The sequence below is a fragment of the Anguilla rostrata genome, chromosome 7 (assembly GCF_018555375.3).
Source record: "Anguilla rostrata isolate EN2019 chromosome 7, ASM1855537v3, whole genome shotgun sequence".
NCBI lineage: Eukaryota > Metazoa > Chordata > Actinopteri > Anguilliformes > Anguillidae > Anguilla > Anguilla rostrata.
Genome location: NC_057939.1, coordinates 6,558,601 through 6,580,434, shown reverse-complemented (window position 1 = coordinate 6,580,434; position 21,834 = coordinate 6,558,601). Strand labels below are relative to the sequence as shown.

General features: G+C 44.4%; 3 protein-coding genes across 7 annotated transcripts in view; 2 read left to right on the top strand and 1 right to left on the bottom strand.

The window, feature by feature from the left end:
- LOC135258867 (plexin-C1-like) overlaps window positions 1-6,849 on the top strand; it is a 14,068-nt gene extending 7,219 nt beyond the window's left edge. Inside the window, exons 10-17 of one of the 3 annotated variants that reach the window (XM_064342522.1) lie at window positions 2,382-2,515; window positions 2,812-2,988; window positions 3,414-3,516; window positions 4,097-4,270; window positions 4,652-4,825; window positions 5,004-5,100; window positions 5,471-5,561; window positions 6,584-6,849. In XM_064342522.1, coding sequence (XP_064198592.1) covers window positions 2,382-2,515; window positions 2,812-2,988; window positions 3,414-3,516; window positions 4,097-4,270; window positions 4,652-4,825; window positions 5,004-5,100; window positions 5,471-5,538 — 927 coding nt within the window. In that variant the 3' untranslated portion in view covers window positions 5,539-5,561; window positions 6,584-6,849. Of the gene's footprint in view, window positions 1-2,381; window positions 2,516-2,811; window positions 2,989-3,413; window positions 3,517-4,096; window positions 4,271-4,651; window positions 4,826-5,003; window positions 5,101-5,470; window positions 6,340-6,583 lie in introns of those variants that run through there. The other 2 variants (XM_064342524.1, XM_064342523.1) reach the window with 2 other exon arrangements.
- LOC135258869 (suppressor of cytokine signaling 2-like) lies at window positions 6,540-9,448 on the bottom strand. Its single transcript, XM_064342529.1, has 2 exons — window positions 9,314-9,448; window positions 6,540-8,176 (listed from the first exon to the last, which is right to left on the bottom strand). The coding sequence occupies exons 1-2, from the start codon at window positions 9,438-9,440 to the stop codon at window positions 7,662-7,664; spliced, it is 642 nt and encodes a 213-aa protein (XP_064198599.1). The 5' UTR covers window positions 9,441-9,448; the 3' UTR covers window positions 6,540-7,661.
- ncaph2 (non-SMC condensin II complex, subunit H2) lies at window positions 9,325-21,834 on the top strand. Of its 3 annotated transcripts, none has more exons than XM_064342527.1 (20): window positions 9,325-9,464; window positions 13,363-13,489; window positions 13,617-13,718; window positions 14,160-14,215; window positions 14,607-14,688; window positions 14,958-15,023; window positions 15,404-15,483; window positions 15,834-15,979; window positions 16,095-16,181; window positions 16,613-16,737; window positions 17,496-17,561; window positions 17,769-17,835; window positions 18,101-18,208; window positions 18,534-18,581; window positions 18,828-18,897; window positions 19,266-19,456; window positions 19,701-19,750; window positions 19,878-19,979; window positions 20,420-20,569; window positions 20,677-21,834. In XM_064342527.1, the coding sequence occupies exons 2-20, from the start codon at window positions 13,382-13,384 to the stop codon at window positions 20,818-20,820; spliced, it is 1,848 nt and encodes a 615-aa protein (XP_064198597.1). In that variant the 5' UTR covers window positions 9,325-9,464; window positions 13,363-13,381; the 3' UTR covers window positions 20,821-21,834. The 3 variants fall into 3 exon arrangements, with proteins under 3 accessions (XP_064198597.1, XP_064198595.1, XP_064198596.1); XM_064342525.1 differs by lacking the exon at window positions 9,325-9,464 and adding an exon at window positions 12,605-12,763; XM_064342526.1 differs by lacking the exon at window positions 9,325-9,464 and adding an exon at window positions 12,608-12,763 and having other exon boundaries at window positions 13,366-13,489.

Here is a 21,834-nt window from a genome sequence, read left to right as displayed (position 1 = left end):
CCAAAGGAGGCTATTTTGAGGAAATTCATGTGTAAGATAAAAATAAGTAAAACTCATCTTTTTGTTATTTTAGGTGGAACTTGAAAACAAATGTTTATACTTTGTTTTCTTATTCAATAAATGCACATATATTAACTGAACTATTCTCTTGCTAAGGTTTTTTAAAAACCACAGGTGGCCTAATACTTTCACTATATATAGCAAGGGTGTGGATTGCAATTATGAATGGAGCATTTGTTTTGCATACATTTTGGACATGGGGGTGTGTAATCAGGATATGATCAAGTGCATTGTGCGGATGTTGCCTTTTAATAGTTGTATTTACTCACAGTTTAATTAGATTTTAGCCATTATGCCTAACCATTACAATTTATATTTCTGGGAATGTCAACACTAGAAAGACAACTGCAACATAATTACTTCATTCCAGACTTTCTTTTCAAATCGATCTTGAAAGGTTCTTTTAAATAAAGCTTAGTTTCTGTTTAGAATGTGCTTTGCACATTTCCTATAGACGGTTTCATCAGTGGCACGCGCGTTGCCAAGGTTGTGCGCTTGGCCCTAAGTTAACTTCCGGTCTGTGTTTGTTTATTATTGGGTTTGTGTTTACTGGCTAATATGGCACCGATTACAAATGGAGTGAAAGTTAAACTGATGAACAGACTGATGTTGGGCTCAGGTTGTTGTGCTGTGGGGTGCAACCTGACCTCAGGAACAAACTATATTTCGAAAATTAGTAAAAATACATAATTTAACTTTGTAACCTCACTAGGAAATTGTGAAACGAATTGATGAATCCCTGCGATTATCATAGCTGGTGCTTGCCCGTTGTTACTTCGTATTTTTGAGAAATAACTGGACATCGTTACCTATTAAAATGTAAGTCCTGTAAAAATACACATAATAAACTGTATTTTAAAAAATCAACTTCATACATACACATTTAGTAATACTAATACAGCCTTGTTTACTATATCAACTTAAGACAATGAATTATGTCATCGCGACCCATTAAAGTCAATGGCGCAGACTTTGCTTCATAATTTCAAACTGCTTTCCTAACGGCTATTTTGCGTCCTGCGACTTAGGTTACAACAGAGAATATGTACGGATTCCTAGACGTGCTGATGAGAGACCACCCTTTCTCATATTAACCTCCAATATGCAAGACAGGATACTAGCAAATTTCCATTCATTTATATGGGGTGGTCGATACACGTCCCCTTAGCAACCAAATGCTAGCGCTGGACCACGTCTGACTTATTTGCTGGCACACAAAAAAACGTGAAAGTACTGAAAAAATAACCACAGGAGGATAACAAGGATATTTTTCCTACATAACTAGGTACAGGTTGTTACCGATATTTCGCCTATTTCATATATAGTTGCGAATCAGTTTACGCTTTCCTGTCTGTCGAACGAAGGTGGTCGAATAGGTGCTCTCACTCTAGCACTTTGTTTCAGGTAACAAACTCATAATAAGCGATAACTAAGCTGACCAGTAACACGCCTGAAATAGTTATGAATTAGCTAACTAAATTGATTGTAGCTTAATTAATTCATTCTAGTTAGCTAGCCAACTAGCTAGCTAGCTAAACGTAGCTACCATTTTATAAATTATGCACAGTAACGTTAGCTCAATGCTAGTAGTTCATACGCTTTAGCTACGTTTTTTACTAACGAATATGATACCTGTTTCCAATGACTTGACAGCGTTACATTGCCTGATCATTTTTGTTGTGGTAACCTAGCAAGATGACCCAAACTATAAGAGCCACGATGTTTTCCCATAAAACATCTAGGTTAAATAAATAACCTACAGTAATTGCATTGGCTACACATGCTGCCCACTAGCCCCAGTTTGTGCTTCTAATCATCGTTTTTAAGCAACATCATAGAAAGAGTGCACTTTTTATACAGGAATGAATGTGCATGTAACCCAGAACAGTTATGGATTATGTAAGGAATGTATGATGCTCAGCAAGGTGCAATACTGTGAACAGTTATCTGTCACTTGATTTTCTGGTAATGTAACATTATCGCATTTCAGTTTGGCCAAGTAACGGTTCTTTTCTTCGACTGGTAACCCCAAATAATACGGACTAGACATAGTTTTAACTAGCTAGCTAACGTAATTTACTTGTTATTTACTTTGCTTGTTATCAGAAATAGTCTGGAGGGACTCTGTTGTTATTGATTGTTTGCGGAAGTCTGCCGGAAGTCAAGTTAGGGCCAGAACAACGCACATGCGCAGTAACGTTTGTTTATGTTGTTACCGTTGAAACCGTCTTATAGACGAGGCAAGGAGATCACATGGTTTTATGAGGATGAGAGATGTAATTTTATGCTTAATCATAGGTGTCTTTCTCTATCCTTTCTAGGAACCAGAAATGTACTCAATAACACCAAGTGAAATATCCTTCTATGGAAAAAACAATGCAACCATCACAGGAAAAAACCTTGATCATGTGACAAAGATACGTATCCGTGGAGACATGGGCTGCAATCAGATGGAGTGAGTGACACAAGTCTTTTCTTGTATTTTCTGTAGTGTCCTGAAGAATCAGAACCTGTATATTCACTGGAAAGCTTACATGTTAGTTGTCATGGTAATCAGCTTGAGATGGTTTTCATTACTTTACCTGACGCGTGGAAGACGCATGATGTGATGCTCCAGTCCCTTTGGAGAATATGATCGCCTGGCTCTCTTTCTTTGGCAGTGACCTCTAATCTGACCAGTTCTTTATACTCTCTTTCTATTGGTGTGAGTAAAAAGTGGGCGGGCCTAACCCATGTGTGTTCTACGCACAGGGTTCCATTCCACAGCCGCTCCAGTGACAGGCTGACGCTGCACGTTCCGGGTGGGAACAAGGGCCGAATGACTGTTTGCGTAGAACTCCCGGACGGGAGGTGTTATGGGTCGGCCGAGATCACCTACAGATCCCTACCGTCCTGCACTGGGCTGTCGCCGGACTCGAGCTGGGCCAGGTGAGACCCCCCCCCCCAGTTCAGAGGTTGAATTAACCACTGTGGGCATTAATTTTTTTATTTTATTCACACACCTGGAATAGGATTTGTCAACAAGGTACGCCTTCTATTATGTTTTTCCATACAGAGAGCCAGCCTGTGAAATGAAACTCTGCTGAGAAACAGGGCCTTAAGTGTTGCTTTAATGCTGCTTACCAATGTGGTGAAGTTGAAAATGAAAAACCAATTGAATCCAAACCATGAAAATTACCTTTGCTTTCACGCCTACTCCTGCCTTCCATGTTCACTACTGAGTCGCTCGAGGGAATCTGTTACATCTGCAGCCAGAAAAGAGAGAAACTCATGGGACAGGAAGAATAAGCTTTTCTGGGTTCCCCTCTTGTGATTGGTTGTTTTTCTTTCATTTTTCTTTTTGCATTCGATAGTGGGGGGAGAGCAGTCAGTGTCCTGGGCACAAACCTGCAGTTTGTGGACGGGATAGAGCATTTGGACCCCCCACGGACGCTTGGTTTTAATTTCAGCTCTTCGGTGAGGACCTCTCATCATCGTCACCCCATTACAGCCTGCTTCTCACACAGTCTTCCACTTATATCGTCATTCTTTTACACACCCCTTTGACAAGATTTACATATCCAGTTCCCCATCCAGCCTCATCGTCAGTCTTCACAGTACTTCTCATAATAACATTAGTCAGAAATGATAAAAAAAGATCATATCCTCATTCAGTGAAATACATTTCTACATTATGAATGCACACGAGTTTTGGCTCTCATGGTTAGTCATTTTCAGTGATGATAACATGCCAGTCTAGTCCAGTGTGAGCTGAGATTTGGTTTCTGTCTGCATTTTCACAGCTTTTCCCTAGCTCTCCACATTCCTTCGAAGTACATTTTTGAAATGAAAATTTTATTAAAACGGGTTTTAAATCACGTAAACACTGCCATCTCACTCTTTAGTGTCTCCCAGGATTGGCCTTAATGTATCCATCTGACGTCCCACCACAACCATACAACAGTAAAACAGAGCCAAAGCACCTGCCGCATCTTTGCCACGATGACCTATCATTCTGAGCACTGTTTGCTGGTGCTTGAAATTTGTATCTTTTCAGAATCTCCAGTATTACACTCCTTCTGTTGGAACTGGAACGAGAAGAGATGTCACCGTCAGACTGAAGGTTGCAAATGAAACGATTGCATGTGCGACCCTCACCTACCACCCAGATCCAGAGTTCATCAGCTTCACTACATCACCATCCGGAGATGATTTGCGCATCACTATTGAGGTAAAACACCATTTATTCGGTTTAAACATGTTCAGTTTAACGTCAGGATCCAGTCAGGTTTTGTCCTTTACTTTGACAATTAATCATTTACACAAGTTAGGTGAATTCAGCAATCACTAAAACAGACTGAGTTTGTGGAGAAAAACTGTAATGTTCACTGATCACTTGTGAGTCAAGTGAAGGACAAATACTGATTGAATGGAGGCCTATGTAAGGCAGGCTTATTAAAAAGAATCCTACCATTCATTTTAATACAAATTTACTTTGAAGTGAAGCAGGTTTGTGTATTGGATATAGCTTAACTCAAATATGTTTTACTGCCTCTTAATGATGTTCTCCTTTTAATCAGTAAGGTTCTCTTACCCTTTTTCTATGTTCCAGAAAAAAGTGGACAAACTGAAAATATCCAGGGAGGACCTGAATATATATGCGCTGGAGGGTGATGTAGAACACAAATGTAAGCTGGTTAAAATTATACCAGGCAATTCTTCAGGGGTGGATTCCATTGACTGTGAAATTCACAACAAGCGTGATGCCAAGATTGAGTCGGTGAAGGTAAGTCATAGTTTTTTGTTTTTTTTTGCAGGAATTGTTTTTACAGAAACTTTGACCCTTGTCACATATTTTAATATTTTTCTTTTAAATCTTTCACTCACAGTAAATTGCCATTGATTTAGCAATGAAATGTTTAGAACACTTTAAGGTACATTTGTATCTGTTATGTCTGTTTCAGATATATTTGGGAAATCATCCATTTGAAGTAAAAGGGCCACATAAGAGGTCGTTCTTGATTGCATTGATCATCTGTAGCATCATTTTGATTTTTGCTGGTGAGTATTGTGAATATGCGGCAGTGATGCACTCTCTAGAAAACAAAAGATGGATGAACCATTTTCACAGAGGATTTGATTTTCCCACTTTTGCCTGGAAAACAGAAGGACCGCAGTGTTAAAAGTCAAATGACAGACTTACTGTATGAGCCTATGAGGTTGGGTCTTACATTTAACATATGCAATCGTTATATCTTTTTAACTAGCCATGTCAACGACACATACAATTTATCTTATTACAGTTGCTGTTATTCTGCCTTCGCAAAGTGTTGGAAAAATTGCGTGTGTGTGTGTGTGCTTGTATTTGTGGGTCTATTTGTTATTTTTAGTTTGAATCTGCTGTGCTAACTATCATATGCGCTGGTGTCAGGTGCTGCGTGGATTTACCATTGCCGTGTGAACAACAGAACGAACACAGACAGAGCCACTGGATTGTGACATCAGAAAAGAAATTCGACCAGGTCAGTTGCCATGGAAATGCCACACCCTGTATTAAACCACGCATTGGCCTTGCCACTGCCTGTGACCCAGACCTTTGCTTTGTGATGGATGGCTCTCATCTCTGTGGTAATGACGACACTGTGCAGAAATGAATTAATCAAGAAATAAATACGGAAATGTATGCATATATTAATGATAAAGGAATATGGGGAAATAGGCAAATAAATGCAGAAATGCCCATTTATGTCAGATTTTATCTATCAATTTTTGTGTATATTAATTTAGAGCTTTCTTGCATATATTCATTTTCACATATCATAGTCACATATTATTTTTAATTAAGGCACTTTTGGTCATCTATACCACATAGAACAAATATGGCAGCGAAAAGTTTTTATTTGTATCTTTTAGGAAAATTTTTGGTTTTATATTTTCATGTAATTATTTAAATGGTGTGATGGGCTGGATCATTATAGATTATGCAGTAAGTAGGAAAATTAAGGAGAAGCAGAAGTTAAACAGAAGACGATAAGGAACCAATTGCCCAGAAGAACTTAAGGAACATTGCTGTAGGGTTGTGGGAATTCTGTGTTTGAAGTTGGGAGTAAAGAACTTAATTTGCATAAGGATTTTGTGACAAATTTTTAAAATGCCAAATTCAATGATGTATAGGTATGGGGTATATGTCAGCTAATTTCATAGACTGAATATATATTATACCAGTTAATATTTTACTGCCAGATACATTGAGAAAAACACAGGTAATATTGTTTGCAGTGTATTCTGCCTTTATGCTATAATAATGTAACTTATTCGTTTGCCTGCTGCACCGAATAAAGTTTCTGTCAATTAAAAAAGGGATCCAGTCAAGTGATTTTCATATCAAGGATCCATATCTGTCAAGAGATGAAACTAACAATTAAACACCAATCACCAGGGGGAAAAAAAAACAACAAAAAAAAAACCCCCCAGAGAGAAATATGATACCAGTTATAACATTTGACATTTCTCACCCATTATTATTATTTTTTTTTTTTGGCAGTTGGTGGGATCACAGGCTGCATCCATCTTCAGGATAACTGGCATAACTGTGCTGCAGTCATTTGCACCTGCCCTGGCATGACAGTTAGCCATGTGAAGCAAAACAGTCTAGAGACAGCAAACATTTAAAAAATCCTCAATGCTACAACATGGATGGAATTACTTTCAGAGAAGTGGGAGTAATAATTATAATTTGGCTTATAAAAAAAAAACATTCTTTTTTAAAAAAAGACCCAAAGATCTTTGAATAAATACATACAACATCCACAGAGATATATATTTTTTAAACTTAACCATTAATTCATGTCTTTTTAGAAAGCCAAATATTATGCAATGACCCGTAAATTAAGGCTATGGTGCCACCCGGTGGATATTTTATGCACAGCATAGAATTTGGTCATTTAGAGAGGATCAGAGCAAGAACTCAAATGTAGCTCATCTAAAACAGAGCTGCAGTGTGTAGAATTTCATGTCTATACATGTGTATAGCATTCAGAGTATTGCATTGGATATAACGGTTTTAAAAAATGGGCAAGATAATCAACCAGCCAAGTTACTCCCTATGCTCTGTGAATCAGTGCTAACACCATAAGGCCCAATATTTACCAAAAGCTAAAATAATTCACAATAAATGCCAGATCTGTTGTGCTTGACAGTAGCAGGGGACAAAGAGTGTGTGTGTGTGGGGCGGGGGGGGGGTGCAAAAGTCATGACCTTTTATCAGAACAGTGCTGGACAGGAGTTTACTGCTACGCCACACCTTTTCTACTACTGGATTCTTTCAATAAAGTCTGTCAAGCAAGATCAGCCAGGGGGAAGAGGGGCTCTGAATATTGCTCATGGTTAATTTCATAAATCCACTTTCAAACCTGCCTGGAAAAACATTGACCCGAATAGAATTACCATTTAAAATGGAAATAAAACAGGAAAAATGACAGGGCTTTTTCCCCCCCACTCATCTTGTGTGGAACACAGTGCACACACAGGCATACCCAACGGGGGAGGCAGTCTGTCATGCAACTACGGTCCCTTGGGTCTGGGGGGGGGGAGGACCGCGCCTCGCGACCTTCACGCACCCGTCACACGTGGTACGCGTAATCCGTCAGGTAGTCCCGGAGCCTGCCGGGCAGGGGCAGGTCTCGCACCCGCGCGCTGGCCCTGTTGATGGACACGCGGCAGAGGTGCTGCAGGGAGGGCACGGCCGCGTAGACGGGCGTGGTCATGAGCAGCCGCACGGCGCCGTTGGGCGGGGCCGGGGACGAGGAGGGGGGCGGGGCCGGGGACGGGGACGGGGAGGGCTTGGCGGCGGCGGCGGCGCCCCTGCCCAAGGTCCGGGACAGGAGGACGTAGTGTTCCACCAGGTGCACCACGCTGTCGAAACGCTTCAGCTGCGGGTTCATCAGCAGCACCGAGTCCAGCTTGAACTGGCCGTCTCGGTACTCGATGCGCAGGTTGGTGGGGCCCGCGGAGGTGACGGCCGAGATGGTGAAGAGGTAGTCCCGTTGGGAGCTGTCCCGCAACAGGAACGTGCCCTCGGGCGTGTTCTGGAGGATCCGCTTGGCTTCATTGGCCGTCAGGCGGCCCCAGTACCAACCTGCCCAATCAGAGACACGCAAACGGACCTCAGTTGAGTGAGCTGGCACCGCGAGAATCTCTACTAGCATCTTAGCCTAAAAAGTGTGCCCTTTCATTCTCATCTCTGCCATTGTCAGCAAGCACAGTGCACTTGAAGGTCTTAGCTCTACAGCTCCATCCATGGCTCACCTGTACTCTTCAGAGTTGGTTCATACTTCGCTTAGAAGAAAAACACAGTTACAGGTAACTTTCTAGAACAAACCACAAAAATAAAAATAAATGGAAGAGGAAAAAAAAAAGAAAAAGAAAAAACCCATCACAATTCTCCTAAAAATCTATTTCTCAATCAGAGGATGGAGTAGGGCTGCCAAACCCTGTTCCTGCAGATCCACTGTCATGTAGGGTTTCAATCCAACCATAGCAAAGTACACATCATGCAACAGATAGAGATCTTAACTTGCTAATTAGCAGAATCAGGTGTGCCAAATTAGGACAAATGAAATGAACACCTATAGGATGGTAGATCTCCAGGAAAAGCGTTGGGCAGCCTTTAAGTCACAGGTGTCAAACTCCTGTCCTGGACGGCTGGTCTGCTGGTTTTTGGGGTGTTCTCACCACACGCATTTCATTTCATTTTAATTTCAACCTCCCCAGTAATCTTGGACAATTTGGAAGTGAATCTGGTACGATTGCAATACTGGTTCAAAAAATGGACCAGCAAAGGGATGCTCAAAAATTGCCCAGGTACCCTGCTCTAGCGTCACATTTCCATTCAGTTATTTTCCAAAAAACAATCTTTACCAATATGATCTGCATGCCATGTAAATGCCCATGGGTAGCCTAAATACAATTACCCTGCTCAAAGTGAGTCTAAGAAAGTATGTTGCCGTCTTACATTGACAGTAGCTTAAGTAAATTTGAAATGGACAGGGAATGCTTACAATGTAGATATGATGAACTGCAGTCCAAAGAACCGGACAAGAGTGCATAATTCCTCTATTTTATATAGCCCAGGATATGAAACATGCGACTGACGCAGGATATCAAGCGAAGCGACGTAACTTCACAAACATCCGTTTTCTCGGGCGGTGGTGACCTCGAGGGCACACACTGGTCAATCACATCCCCCTAAAAGAGGCCTTCTTTTGAGCCGTACCTGTCTTTTTCAGATCCCTCACCGCGGCAGCGATTCTGTTATGATCGGAATCTACCACTCCAGATTCGGTCTCTGATCCCCTCTCGTTCTCGATCGTTTCAGCGGAGTCGGAGGAATGGCAGGTCATTTGAGAAGTCCCAGGAGCAGGCAGGTATACATTCAAAGAGGGGTGCGGTTTTTGTCGAGGCGTGCGCAAAAACAGCACAACTCCAGTAGCAATTAAAGAATTTGTATGTTCACCACAATTTTACCGAAGAACGCGTGAGCGCTTTTCCACCTGAAACAAAGCAATGCTTAATTTTAATGTTCAGCGTTGACTTCATGAACCTGTAAAGCTATCCGTAAACTAACGTTCGAATGCATTTATTCGGTTACGGCAGTAGCTGTCACCAACAGACTACTGTAGCCATTAAACCTTGACACTATAGCATCACAGAACAAGAATTACGAACGAGTTGTTAGCTATATACACAACGCAGGTCGGTATAGTCTACGTGAAAACAGTCGAAACGGCGCATTGAACGAAGCTGAAACTTTTGCAGCGCAGGAAAGTAGGCTACTATTATCAGACTATGATCATCTTGTTGATTTTACTCAACTAGCCATTGATAGCCAACTGAAAGTTCACCAGTTGCGCTATAAAATACAGATAAGATCAATTAAAATCGTGTAATTCAATTCAATAACGAAAAGGGTAGCTCTATTTAGCTAGCTGACATCTGCGAAATCCAAACCTTTTATTGGGCTACACTAGAGCTGTCCAATCTTATTCGAAGGGGGCCGGTGTGGGTGCAGGTTCTTGCTTTAGCCCAGTACTATCGAAACACTCGATTCAATTATTTAACACCCGTGGTCTTAGTGTTGGGCTAAAACAAAAACCTGCACCCATACCATAAGTTACCTTTTCGGATAAGATTGGGCACCTCTGGGCTACACATTGTCAGCCATTTATAAACGGATAACAAGTTGACAAACATTTATAAAAAATAAAAAAAAGAACTTCACGGTGAACACAAGCTTATAAATGAGTGGCAACAGGTTAAGGTTACTTACCTGAGAGAACTTAGTGTAATATTAAAAAATCTATTTAAAATAACTGAAATAATTCATATTAACGTCAGATTATAGGCGCTGACTTCGAACCATGCTGGGATCGGAAATGAACGCAATCGAATCAAACAGCCATTGCCCGTAGTTAAAGCTTAGTATAGAACACGAACATGACAACCGCATTGCCACCTTCTTGGACGGTGTAGCCAAGCGCTCGTTAGTTATAGAAGTAGCCAAATTAACTATTATAACAATATAGGGTAGAACGCGTGTGTTGATACAGCTATACAAGTTACATGCCACCTATAAACTTGTAAAACGACATGTCTAGGATAGCTAGCAAGCTAATTAGCTTACAAAGTCCTGCTCCTTTAAGCTAACCCCCATATATTTAGAGATCGATTTCCAGGATTTCACTGAGCCAAATATACAGGAAGCCAAATATCCACGATGATATGTACCGTCCTAAATGTTACAATAAAATGTTAACTGCAGGCTGTATGTATCTTTAGAAAGCAGCGACAATGCCAGAGTCTTTTTACACGATGCAGGTACAGTCTGTTCCAATTGGCTCGCTCGTGTATATGCGTTTTGAAACGACTTGGCTCCGTCCAGAACAAACAGTTGATACATACGAAAGGCCGATTTCCAGGAACTTTCCATGAATCATACCACGTGACAAACAAAATAATGTTTCTTAAGGTGGTTTCACATATTCCTTAATGCTTGTTGTATCGTGCGGTCAAACGGTTTGCTACTATCGAGCGGTATCGTAAGTATTTCCCAAAGTATTTGGCTACACATTTGTGAACGTGATTATTAGTTAATCGAAAGTAAACAAAATAAACAATTTCTGTTATTATTTTAATGAACACTACAACATTTCCCCCCAATATGTATTCTGTGAAAATATACGTCCTTAAAATTAAAAGGCAACACAGGTGAACTCGGGGCTTCGGGCACGGCAAATTGTATTTCCTCGAGAAACTAATGTACGGCAGGTAACCGCTAAAATAAAGGAAACAACGATCATAATATCACTCTGTCAGGATCTTAATGAAATTTCCGGGTCACGCCCTACCCTTACACTGATATTTGCAGTCAACTGATTCCGAGTTGCATTTCGAACAAGTGCACGGACATCACGGTAGTGGAATATGTGCCACTGTTTCAAAACCTCAGCCAGCGATGAAAACATGGATGCAACGTGCATTCACACCTGCCGTGTCCGGTGGAAGAAAAACATTTTATGAATCGACCCGACAGTTATCTGCGCCTCGCTGGCCCTATCCCCCGTGTAGGGTGTACATTATGCGAAGTCGTGTTGGGAGATCTTTGGGATGTAGGCTGCCTGTTCCACTTGTATGGCGCTATCCTATGCCAATATATCATACGACCATCTAGCCTCGGAACAAGCTGTACACTATTCAGCATCTTATAAACTCGCAGATGGCAAGCTGACAAAAGTTTTCACAATTGATACGTAACGGTAATAAACAGAAAAATGAATGGAGTTACATTAATATATAGACAGTGTCACATTGGAACAAAAAACAATTAATCGGAAGCAACGTTAACATTATCAGGCGAAATTGGACATTTCGAGACACACTAGACGCGATCCCCAGCGACCTTATTAACACAGAATTGAGACACCTAAGAAGGCTTTTCCCCCCTGATGATTCTGCTTTTTTAATTTTTGTTTCCTTGCAGGGTTGCCACGTTTTTAAAGCCATATCACCAATGTAATTACAAATGATTATATTCGTGTTGGTTTAATTATAATCCAATGGCTGTACTGTGCTAATTATGATTTATTGAAGCAATTCTGGTTTAGTGCATTTGACAAGCATACAGTAGCAATACGTCAGCTGGGAATCAGGCACATTACCTCTCAATACTCTTAGACCTGGTGGTAATTCAATGCTACACTGCCACACAGACTAAAAACACTTTAATCTTAATAGAAGTCACGTTCATTTTTGCAAGGTATATTTTTTGTAATACTGCTTTTGCTTTATATATCTGGGGAGAGGAGATACTTCATCTCTGTGTGTAACAAAAATAGCATAAACAAAATGATTATTTAACTGAATGACAATGCATGCGCGTTAGGTTTAGTAGAAGAATACAATCTGGTTACAACCTTCGGATACCATTCTACACTGACTTCGATTAAAACTGTTTTGTTTCTCTGTTCTTCTTTGGCTATCCTCGCAGTCAGCGTTGCGTTAAACGTCACATTTACGTCAACCCGTACGTTACGCACGCGGGAAAAACAAAAAAATGGCATGTACGCGGTTCTTTTGAATGATGTGCTTCATGAAGTTTACTTGATCAAAAGCTAAAATATCAGATTTACAATCACCAAATGCATTTAAACTCAGAGTTCCTGTGAAGGTAAGATGCTTTAATTTTATCACAACCAATTCTGTCATCAAGGTAGCCAGCGCTCATTTAGAAGGATTACAGAATTAGCTAGCCGCTAGCTAATTTAACAAGCCTCTTCTTCTAGCATTCAACGATATACTCTGGCGAGTTTAATGTTTTCACATCGAGCCAATTTAGTAAATGTTAGTATATAACTGCTTTTTGCACTGTGTAACTATACGGAAATTATTACTGGCTACTTTGGTGCTTACTCAGTAATATCGAGCTAACCGGTTCAGCTAGCGCCATAATAAAAACAACAACCTTAGTTTTAGCCAAGGATGCTAGCGCCAGGTATCCGTAGTTAGCTAGCTAGACTAACCACCTTTCTAAGGTAATTTGTCAGTTTATTAAAACTGGTTAGCGAACTACCTTTCAAACAATACTTTTAAAGTCGGTTTAGTCTAACTCTGCTAGACAGAAAGCAATTTCTTAGTTGGCAAACTAACCCAAAACAAAAACATATAACTTGTTAGCTAGCTAGTTAATTTATTTGATTTATTGCTATAGGGTACTAACATATACGGGAACACCCAGCCATTTAACTTAGCTAATATTTGCTTCCACAGCAGTTTTGAAAGAATCGCCATGGATGCCGCCGAAACTCGTTTCACTCACCTGCTGCAACCAATTCGGGACCTTACCAAAAACTGGGAGGTTGACGTAGCCTCGGAGCTTGGGGAGTACCTGGACGAGGTACCTGGATTAGAGGAGATAGTGTTTCCCCCCCTTATTTACAACCTACAATGAGCTATGCAGACATTACATCTAGTAAAGTAGCCGAATTTTTTTGCATTGTCTTTTGTTACCTTTTGTGTTGCAGCTGGACCAGATCTGTATATCATTTGATGGAGGAAAAACCACAATGAATTTTGCAGAGGCTGCACTGCTCATCCAAGGCTCAGCATGTATCTACAGCAAGAAGGTGAGAGTCGATTAAGTAATTTGATATCGCCACCAAGCAGGTTTTTTGTAGTAAAGATGTGGTGTTTCTGCTTATTAAATTTAGCCATATGTGAGCTCACAGACCTGTAACTTACTCCATGTGGTGAATGCGCATCTGAATAAATGTGCGTGCTTTGTTGCTCCAACATTGAAATAATTTGCTAGATAGAGAAATTTATAGAGGCACTGTCCAAATTTTTTTTCCGCAAAGTTCTGTTCAATTGGCACACTGCGCTTGTAGTTTATAATGGCTCGAATATTCCACATATTGACCTGGCTTAGTTAATTAGCCACACTGCATGTGTGTTTTTTATGCCAACACATGTTCCAACAACATTCCTGACTGAAAGAAACCCTCGTTAATGTAGTAGTCTTATGATTTTATGATCAATTTCTTTATTTACTTTATTGTTTGGGGCAGGTGGAGTACCTGTATTCATTGGTCTACCAAGCTCTGGACTTCATTTCCAACAAAAAGTAAGATGACACTTAAACAGTTTGTTTCTTTCCATGTTCTGATTGTTTTTCCATGTTTAGTATGTTTTTGTTATCTTGAATCAACTCATTTAAAAGAAGAATTAAGTAAAAATTCTTCCTGGAAAGGTATTAATGGGTAATCTTCCCCCCACCTTCATATCTGGTAAAGTCAACTGATGACGCATCTTTCAAAGAATACTGTGGATTTTCACGACATGGAGAATCTATTAATTGCCGTGGCAGCGTTGTTGTTGTATTTTCTGAGAAGATCAGTCGCGAGTAAAAGTGGTTTTGTATTGAAGCTGCAATAGGGAGAATACCGAGGACGACTGAAATGCCGCAACTGCATGCTTGCGTTCGTGAAACGGCGTCTGTGAAACTGTTTTAACAGGCGCGACAAACAGCCAACGTCAATTGAAGAAGACGGCCGGGACAAGGATGCCACCTTTCGCGGCAAAAAAGATGAAGTGGGGGTAAGGATATAACATAACACAATGACGAAAGCGGGTAAAACTGATTACCTACAGACTAGACGGTATCTAACACCGTATCAAGCCCCAGAGTTTCTGCCTCTGCTACGTGACCTGTCAGGCTGTCCCACACAGGCTGGGGAGTCGCAGCCAGAAAACCCCTCCTCCCTTTGAGTCGCCGCACGCGTTGGGTGGGGTTGGGCGAGCGATGCTCTTCCTGCCGTTTAACGGTCATACTTAAGACACCCTTTCTCTCTCTCTTCTGCCCGTAGTTTCTCACGCTGGACGACTTCACTGGGAACGCCTCAAACGTAGAGCTGAGACACGATGACGCCAAGGTGAGGCTCCGCCTCTCCCCTCAGTCGCCTTCCAGAGTGTGTGCTGGCAACTTCAGTGTTGACTGCTGCGTTCTGCATTGTTTGCAAAAATATGTCCCGCAGAACGGGTGCATTTATGTTACGCATTTATGTAAAATATTGTTGTATATATTGTTTTTTTTTTTTTGGAAATGTTAACATCCCTAAAACTTCAGTGAAACAATCAAGTGTTTTAAGCTGGAAATTACTTGCATTGTATGATGCCTGATTTTGCTCTGGGACTTGGTGTTATCACTGACTGCAGTGCAGCGCGATGGCAGTAAATGACAATGTGACCCCAAGTGTCTGCTGTGTTGTGTGTAATCTGTGGGGCTCTCCCCGGTCCTGTTTGTTCTCCTCAGGGTTTGGAGATTGTACCCCTCACTCCAGAGCCTCTGATTCCTGTGGAAGAGGAGGAGAAGAAGAAGAACCCCCTACACAGGTAAAAGAGTGAATAAAAGGAGGGAAAAAAACACTCCTTTTGAAATGGAAATCTCTTTCTAAATTGAGGTCACCCACTGGTGAGGGACCTGCTTTCTAGACCAAGTATGTTCTCAGGTGGAGCCAAACTTCTTCTGAACAGCACTTCTGTGCTGAGATGGCAATAACTGATTCTATGACTGATGTTCAAAATCCACAATCGGAAGCATGCACAGACTTATGGGAACATCAGTGGTATATCCTAGGGATTTCACGTGTAGTAAAATGATTGTTTTTGGTTTTAGCTTGTTGGGAAACTTTTGTTGAATGATAAGGATTTGTGTGTGTGTGTGTGTGTGTGTGTGCGCGCAGCCATAAAGGAGAGGTCCTGGCAAGCTGCAGGGATTTCCGGATGAATAACTTCACCCCCCACGCCAACGGCATCATCCGCCTGGAGCTGACTTCTACTCCGTCGCAGTTTGTGATGGACGTCCGCACGTACATGCAGAATATCTCTGGTAAAGATGAGCTCCCCCCGGCGTCTGCAGCTCTCCTGCATTCCGCGTGCTGAGCCCAGCCTCTCTGCAGTGACCGGGAACACACGTCTGTTACTGTCTCTGTCTCTGTCTTCAGCGTTGGTCGAAGGCCCCAGTGTCAATCATGAAGACTCCAATCCCCAGAATGCCCCGCTGCCACTGCTCAACCTGTCCGAAGCTCCCGGTAAGGAATTAATTTGTTCATTTATTCCTTCGTTTGCTGCGCGACAGAGTGAATTAAACGCAGCAGGGCTCTACGCTAACATTTCTTTTCAAGGAACACACGCGCTCCTCCTAAGTTAAAAAATTTAGGAGCACATTAATGCATCCACATTGGTACACATGCTCCCAAATTGTTTATCCAGTTAGCACACACATTTTCTGGAACGGGAGCCCTGTAGAGCCTTATGTCGAGTTATGACAATCTGGGTTAGTGCGGCTGCTTTGCCCTCCCCTGTCCGTGGACCAGATCTTTGACTGCTGATGAGAGTATGGAATGGCCTTCGGTGCCACCGGCAGTGAAACACGGTCCTTTGCGGAGTGTGATTTTGGTAGACCTGACCGTACGGTGCTGGAGGTTTCCTGTTGAGCGGTCCGCTTGTGCTCTGTGTCCAGAAGGGCGGAGTGCGATGGCGGGGGACGCTGGCGATGGGGACGCTTTTGAGGCCTTCCCGCCACTGGAGGGGGACGAGGGCATGGACGTGGACCCCTTGACTGACGAGCACGTCTGCAGGCACCAGGTACGCCCCGTTTCCCCCTTCCCGCTGCAGAAGAGAGGCGAGGCTACGGTGGCCTGTGAGGCTTGTGAGGCATGTCTTTTCAATATCAGAGGTTGGGCTGGACTTTACCACAATGAGAATGATCAAATATAATAATGTTCATCGCCACCTTGTGGTGTGATTCTTTAATTACACCTGATGCGCTTGTGAACATCCCAACTGAGTCAAATGCTTCTGGGGAAAAACATCACCACTGTTATCTATTGGGTGTTGATAAGACAGCCAATCAATTGGCAACAGCCAAGGTCGTACATCATCACCATGTGATCATGCCATTTGTTTTTTGTCAATCGCATAGGAGCTGCAAGGCCTTGCTGCTGATTGGCTGTCTTGACAGCACCCGATAGATAACTGGTGATGTTTTTCCCGGTAGTATTTCACTCTGCCCCTGAGGTTTGCATGTTTACTATCGCACCAGGTATAATTAAGGTGGGAAAATACGAAAATAAAGGCAAAACACCACAGGGTGGCGATGGTTGTTATGGAAGGTGGTAATTATCGTTGCGGTATATCACCCTGCCTGAATTAGGTGTGTGTGTGTGTGCATGCGGGCGTGTGTGTGTCTGTGTCTGTGTGTGTGTACGTGTGTGAGGGAGTCTGTGTGTGTTGCATGCGTGCTTCCGTGCATGTGTGTGTGTGCATCCGTGCATGAGCGTGTGTGCGTGCATGCGTGCGCAGGTGTGTGTCTGCGTGTAATGAGCCTCTCCTTCTCCGTTCAGGCTCCCAGTGAGAGGCGGATGCTGAGGGAGAGGCCCGCTGTGCAGCCTGAATCTGAGGAGAAGAAGGTACCGTCACTAATCCCATAAGGACAGCACCGTAGTTTCAGCCCCTCACTGGGTATATAATAACCTGCTGCAGCGTAGCGGTGCTGAGGGGTTTGCTCTGGTTGTTTTCTGCGTCGGTCGATGCCGCCATGTTCGTCTCCCTCCACAACTTGTGATCTTCTCTTCCACCGCGGCCTTTGGCTCGCGTGTCACCGATTGGCCGAATAGGACATCCCGGACCCCTGGAGGTGCCACAATCCCTTCTCCACTTCGGAGGACAAGCCGCTCAAGACCGGTGAGAGGCACAGCACGTTTCACCTCATTTATTACCATTAAGTCTTATTCTTAGAGGACCGGCACAGGCGCGATAAGTCGTCAGACTTGTTCGTTCTTGATAACTTCAGATGGGTTGTCTGGCTACCATCCCTATGAATTAATACGGCCCTGTCTAAGAGTAACAGGCCAAACCGAGCTCTGCATTGGGCCCTTTGAGCTGACGGCCAGTGCTTGTAAGGGTGCAGCCTGTGTGATACGGAGCGCGTTCTGTGTGGTTCCGACAGGGAAGCACTTCACCATCCCTCCGAGCGTACAGGAAGTGACGGGCAACAAGAGGAAGAGGAGAGGCACCGTTAAACTTCAGGACTTCATGGACTGGTTCACCGGGATCTGTGAGTACTGAGGGACCCGGAGAGGACTGTGCTGTGAGTACACAGACTGTGCTGTGTGTCCCCAGAGGTCTGTGCTGTTCCAGCGCCTGCTTTTGAGAGCGATGCAGCTGAATTAAGGTTCGGGTTCGGACAGTTCGGTGTTCGGTCCCGTCTTTATTTAGTCACTCTTGTTACTCAACAGTCAACCTCCTTTACCTTCCTTGAGGCGATTTGTGTGCGTTGAATTATTAATCGTTTCCTCTGGGAGGCGTCTTTGTGTCGGTTTCTTTAAAAAGCGCCATGAACTCGAGCAGAAATAGCCTGACTGGAGTCCTTCTGTCTGCAGTGTCTGAGAGGCCCAGCCGGAAGGCCAGGAAGGGACCCACTTTCGCAGGTAACTAAGGGCTTCCTTTGGATGGTGAATTCTTATTACCCAGGCCCTGGCTTGTTTCATGCTGTAATTACCTATAGTAAATTAAAATAATTAAATCATTTGTGATGATTTATTTGAGACGCATTCCCTGTCCCAATGCTGAGCGCGGCTTGCCGTTCGTCCCTTGCTCTGGACGTGGTTTTTACTGACGTGCTCTGCTCCCTCCCCACTTCCCGGGCGCCCCCTTCGATGGGCGTGTGCCCTCAGATCTGGAGGCTCTGTACTGGAACAACGTCAGAGAGAAGCAGAAGTGTCAGAAGAAGATCCAGCGGCGAGCTAGGGTGGGGGGGCATACTACGGATTGGCGCCTTCAGAGCGCTACAACAGTCATTAGTTCAGGCAAGGTGCAAAGAAACACTAGTGGTAAGTTCGATGCGAGTGACCAGACCCGTGAGTACTGTACAGCAACAGCATACTCGCCATAAGGGGGCAAAATGCCTGCGTGTAGATCTGTACACTGCTCTTAAATGGATATAAAAGAAACTAGATGCTACGTCATTTGGGAGTCCTTCTGCTAGTGCCTGGAGTGCTCGTAACGTTCGCCACATTGTATCGCCGTGGCGATAAAAGCACTGCGGCCTGCCGTGGAAGCGCAAAGCGCTTCCGTTTCTCACGGAATCTTGGTGTGTGCACGCGGCACTCTCAGGGCGTCCTGTCCAGCGACGTCCCGGAGCGGAGGAACTGGGACCTGGGGGGTCCCGAAGTGGAGAGGGAGGGCGAGGAGCCCGACGACTTCCAGGACCCCGACGGCGGAGGGGACGAGTTCTCGGACCAGGAGAACGTGGCGGACGAGGCCCCGGCGCAGCTCCCGGACGACCAGGACCTGGTCATCACAGGTGATCAGCCCTAGCCGGCGTGGCTAGGACCTTATTCTACAGTACAACCACACGCTTCCCTTTAATTATTCATGAGTGGGCGTGTCTCGCGCTACATATGTGGGCAGGATCTCGACTGTTATTCCGGGTGTAAGCCAAGTGATACGTAATTATTTATATAAATTGATTTGGCTTGGTGTTTTCTTGACGTTGAGGAGTTTTTTTTTCTTGATTTTAACGGTGTTGCGTACGTGCGTTCTTTCAGCATCGCAGACCGAGAGGATGTCCTACGAGGACCTGGTGAAGAAGAGCGTGGTACGTGCCGCCCCAGTGCCGTCACCGAGATTCCGTAGCGTAGCGTAGCGCCGCGGCGCGGTGAGACAGTCTCGCTGGAGCGCCTCCTGCTGACGGCCGCCGGCCGCGGCGGTTCTCTTCCTTTCAGGAGCTGTTCCTGGTGAACTCGCAGAAGTACGCGCAGGAGACGGTGCTGTCGCGGCGCATGAAGGACTGGGAGGAGAAGATGGGCCCCCAGCTCACCGCGCAGGTGCCGTAACCGCCAGCGCCGCCACGGCGACGCGTTTAAAAACACACCTTCATCCGCGAGCAGTGGGGTGATTTTACCCGCCAGTTTAATGTTAATGTTTGGTCTTGCACACAGGAAGGCTACTTCAACACTTAATGTGTTAAAAAGTTAATCTATCCAAGAGTGGGTGGCCTGCTCGTACATATTCATAAAGGAAATGGTGTTTAGACATGGTGGTTAGGCCTTATCCCAGTTTCTGGGGTGAGTATGTCTCCCATCCCGGGACTCCAGCCCAACTGTTCTGCACCAAGCAGAAAAATTCGGGGGGGGGGCATTTTCATTGCCTTGGTTATAATTTGTCTGGACATTGAGCCCACAGCTCTACGTTGTTGTCGCCTGGTCCCACTAGTAGCAGTGAATGAAAGTGAATTTTCACATCTCCTCCACGCCGTTGCCCTCAGGAGGAAAGGCTGGCCTTCGACATCCACGACTACGGGAACAAGATCATGGACGCGTTCGGTGACGTCATGGAGAGGCGGAGCTTCGCCTCCATCGTCCGGGGGAAGGAGAGCCACGAGGTGTGCCGATACATGCTGGCCTCGCTGCAGCTGGTGAGTTTCTCAGAGACCGATGATGATGATGATGATGACGGCGGCGAACGCCTCTGCTCTTCGCTCGAAGACGCGCTCTGACGTCCTCTCTGCCCTTTGTCCCGAAGGCCAACGACTACACGGTGGAGATCCACAAGCGGGACGCGCTCGAGGAGGCCATCGACACCATGGAGCTGACCCTGCTCACCAAACAAAAAGCCCACGAGCGCTTCAAGACCTACACCGCCCCGTCCATCTCCGGCGACCGCTGATCCAGCATCCGCCCCACCCCCCCCGCGCGCCTCCCCCTCCTACCCCCTCCCCCTCCCCGTCCATCTCCGGCGACCGCTGATCCAGCATCGCTGATCCCCCCCCCCCCGCGCCTCCCCCTCCTACCCCCTCCCCCCTCATAGTCTAAAAACCCTGCAGTAACTCCAGGTCTAAACTAATGGGGAAACGCGTCACGAGCGAGTTGTGATGTCATGACGCTGATCTCATCACCGCTTGTGCTGATCGCTGATCCTCGGTCAGCCAGCGACCAGTCCCTCAGGGGTTCCATTATACAGCGGTGACCTCACTCCTCCGCTGCGTCTCCTCTGCTGCGTCTCCTCTGCTGCGTCTCCTCTGCTGCGTCTCCTCCACTGCGTCTCCTCCGCTGATCTCCAGTCTCTTCCCAGCTGCTGTGTATCAGCTGTAAGCCCCAGCTCTGTGTTGTGAGGAGAGCAGGGAGCGTTTATTTCCCGTTTTCTGCTAATCGGTGGTAGCCCAATCATGTGGAAGGTTGAGAGTATGCAGCTTTTCAGTCCAACCAATCGCTTCACCGGCTGATCTCTGGCTGAAGGTCTGTTAATTGGTGATATCAGCAGCTGTGATTGTGATTAGTGATTGGTTGGAATGGAAAATCTGCATACTCTTGCCTCTCCATGGCACATGATTGGGTGCCACTGTTCTTAATTATTTAAAATCGGTGTCTGAAAACTGATGTGTCTCATATCTCCTGTGTTTGGACTTGTGCTGGCAGTTGGTGGTGCTGGAAAACGTATAATATACATGTATATGTGTAGTGTAGGACTTTTACTGCCCCCCCCCCCCCCCAACCCCAATATTAAATAACGGGGGGAAAAAACTATTCATATAATTACAATCATATGTAAATTTTATTTCATGAGTAAAAATAATGGGGATATTTTTAAAGGATGTGATTAAGACCCACCAGTGTATATTGCAGGGGTGGAGCTCCTGTACGTCTCCAAGCCCTTCAAATAAACTAGTTTTGGTGACATGTC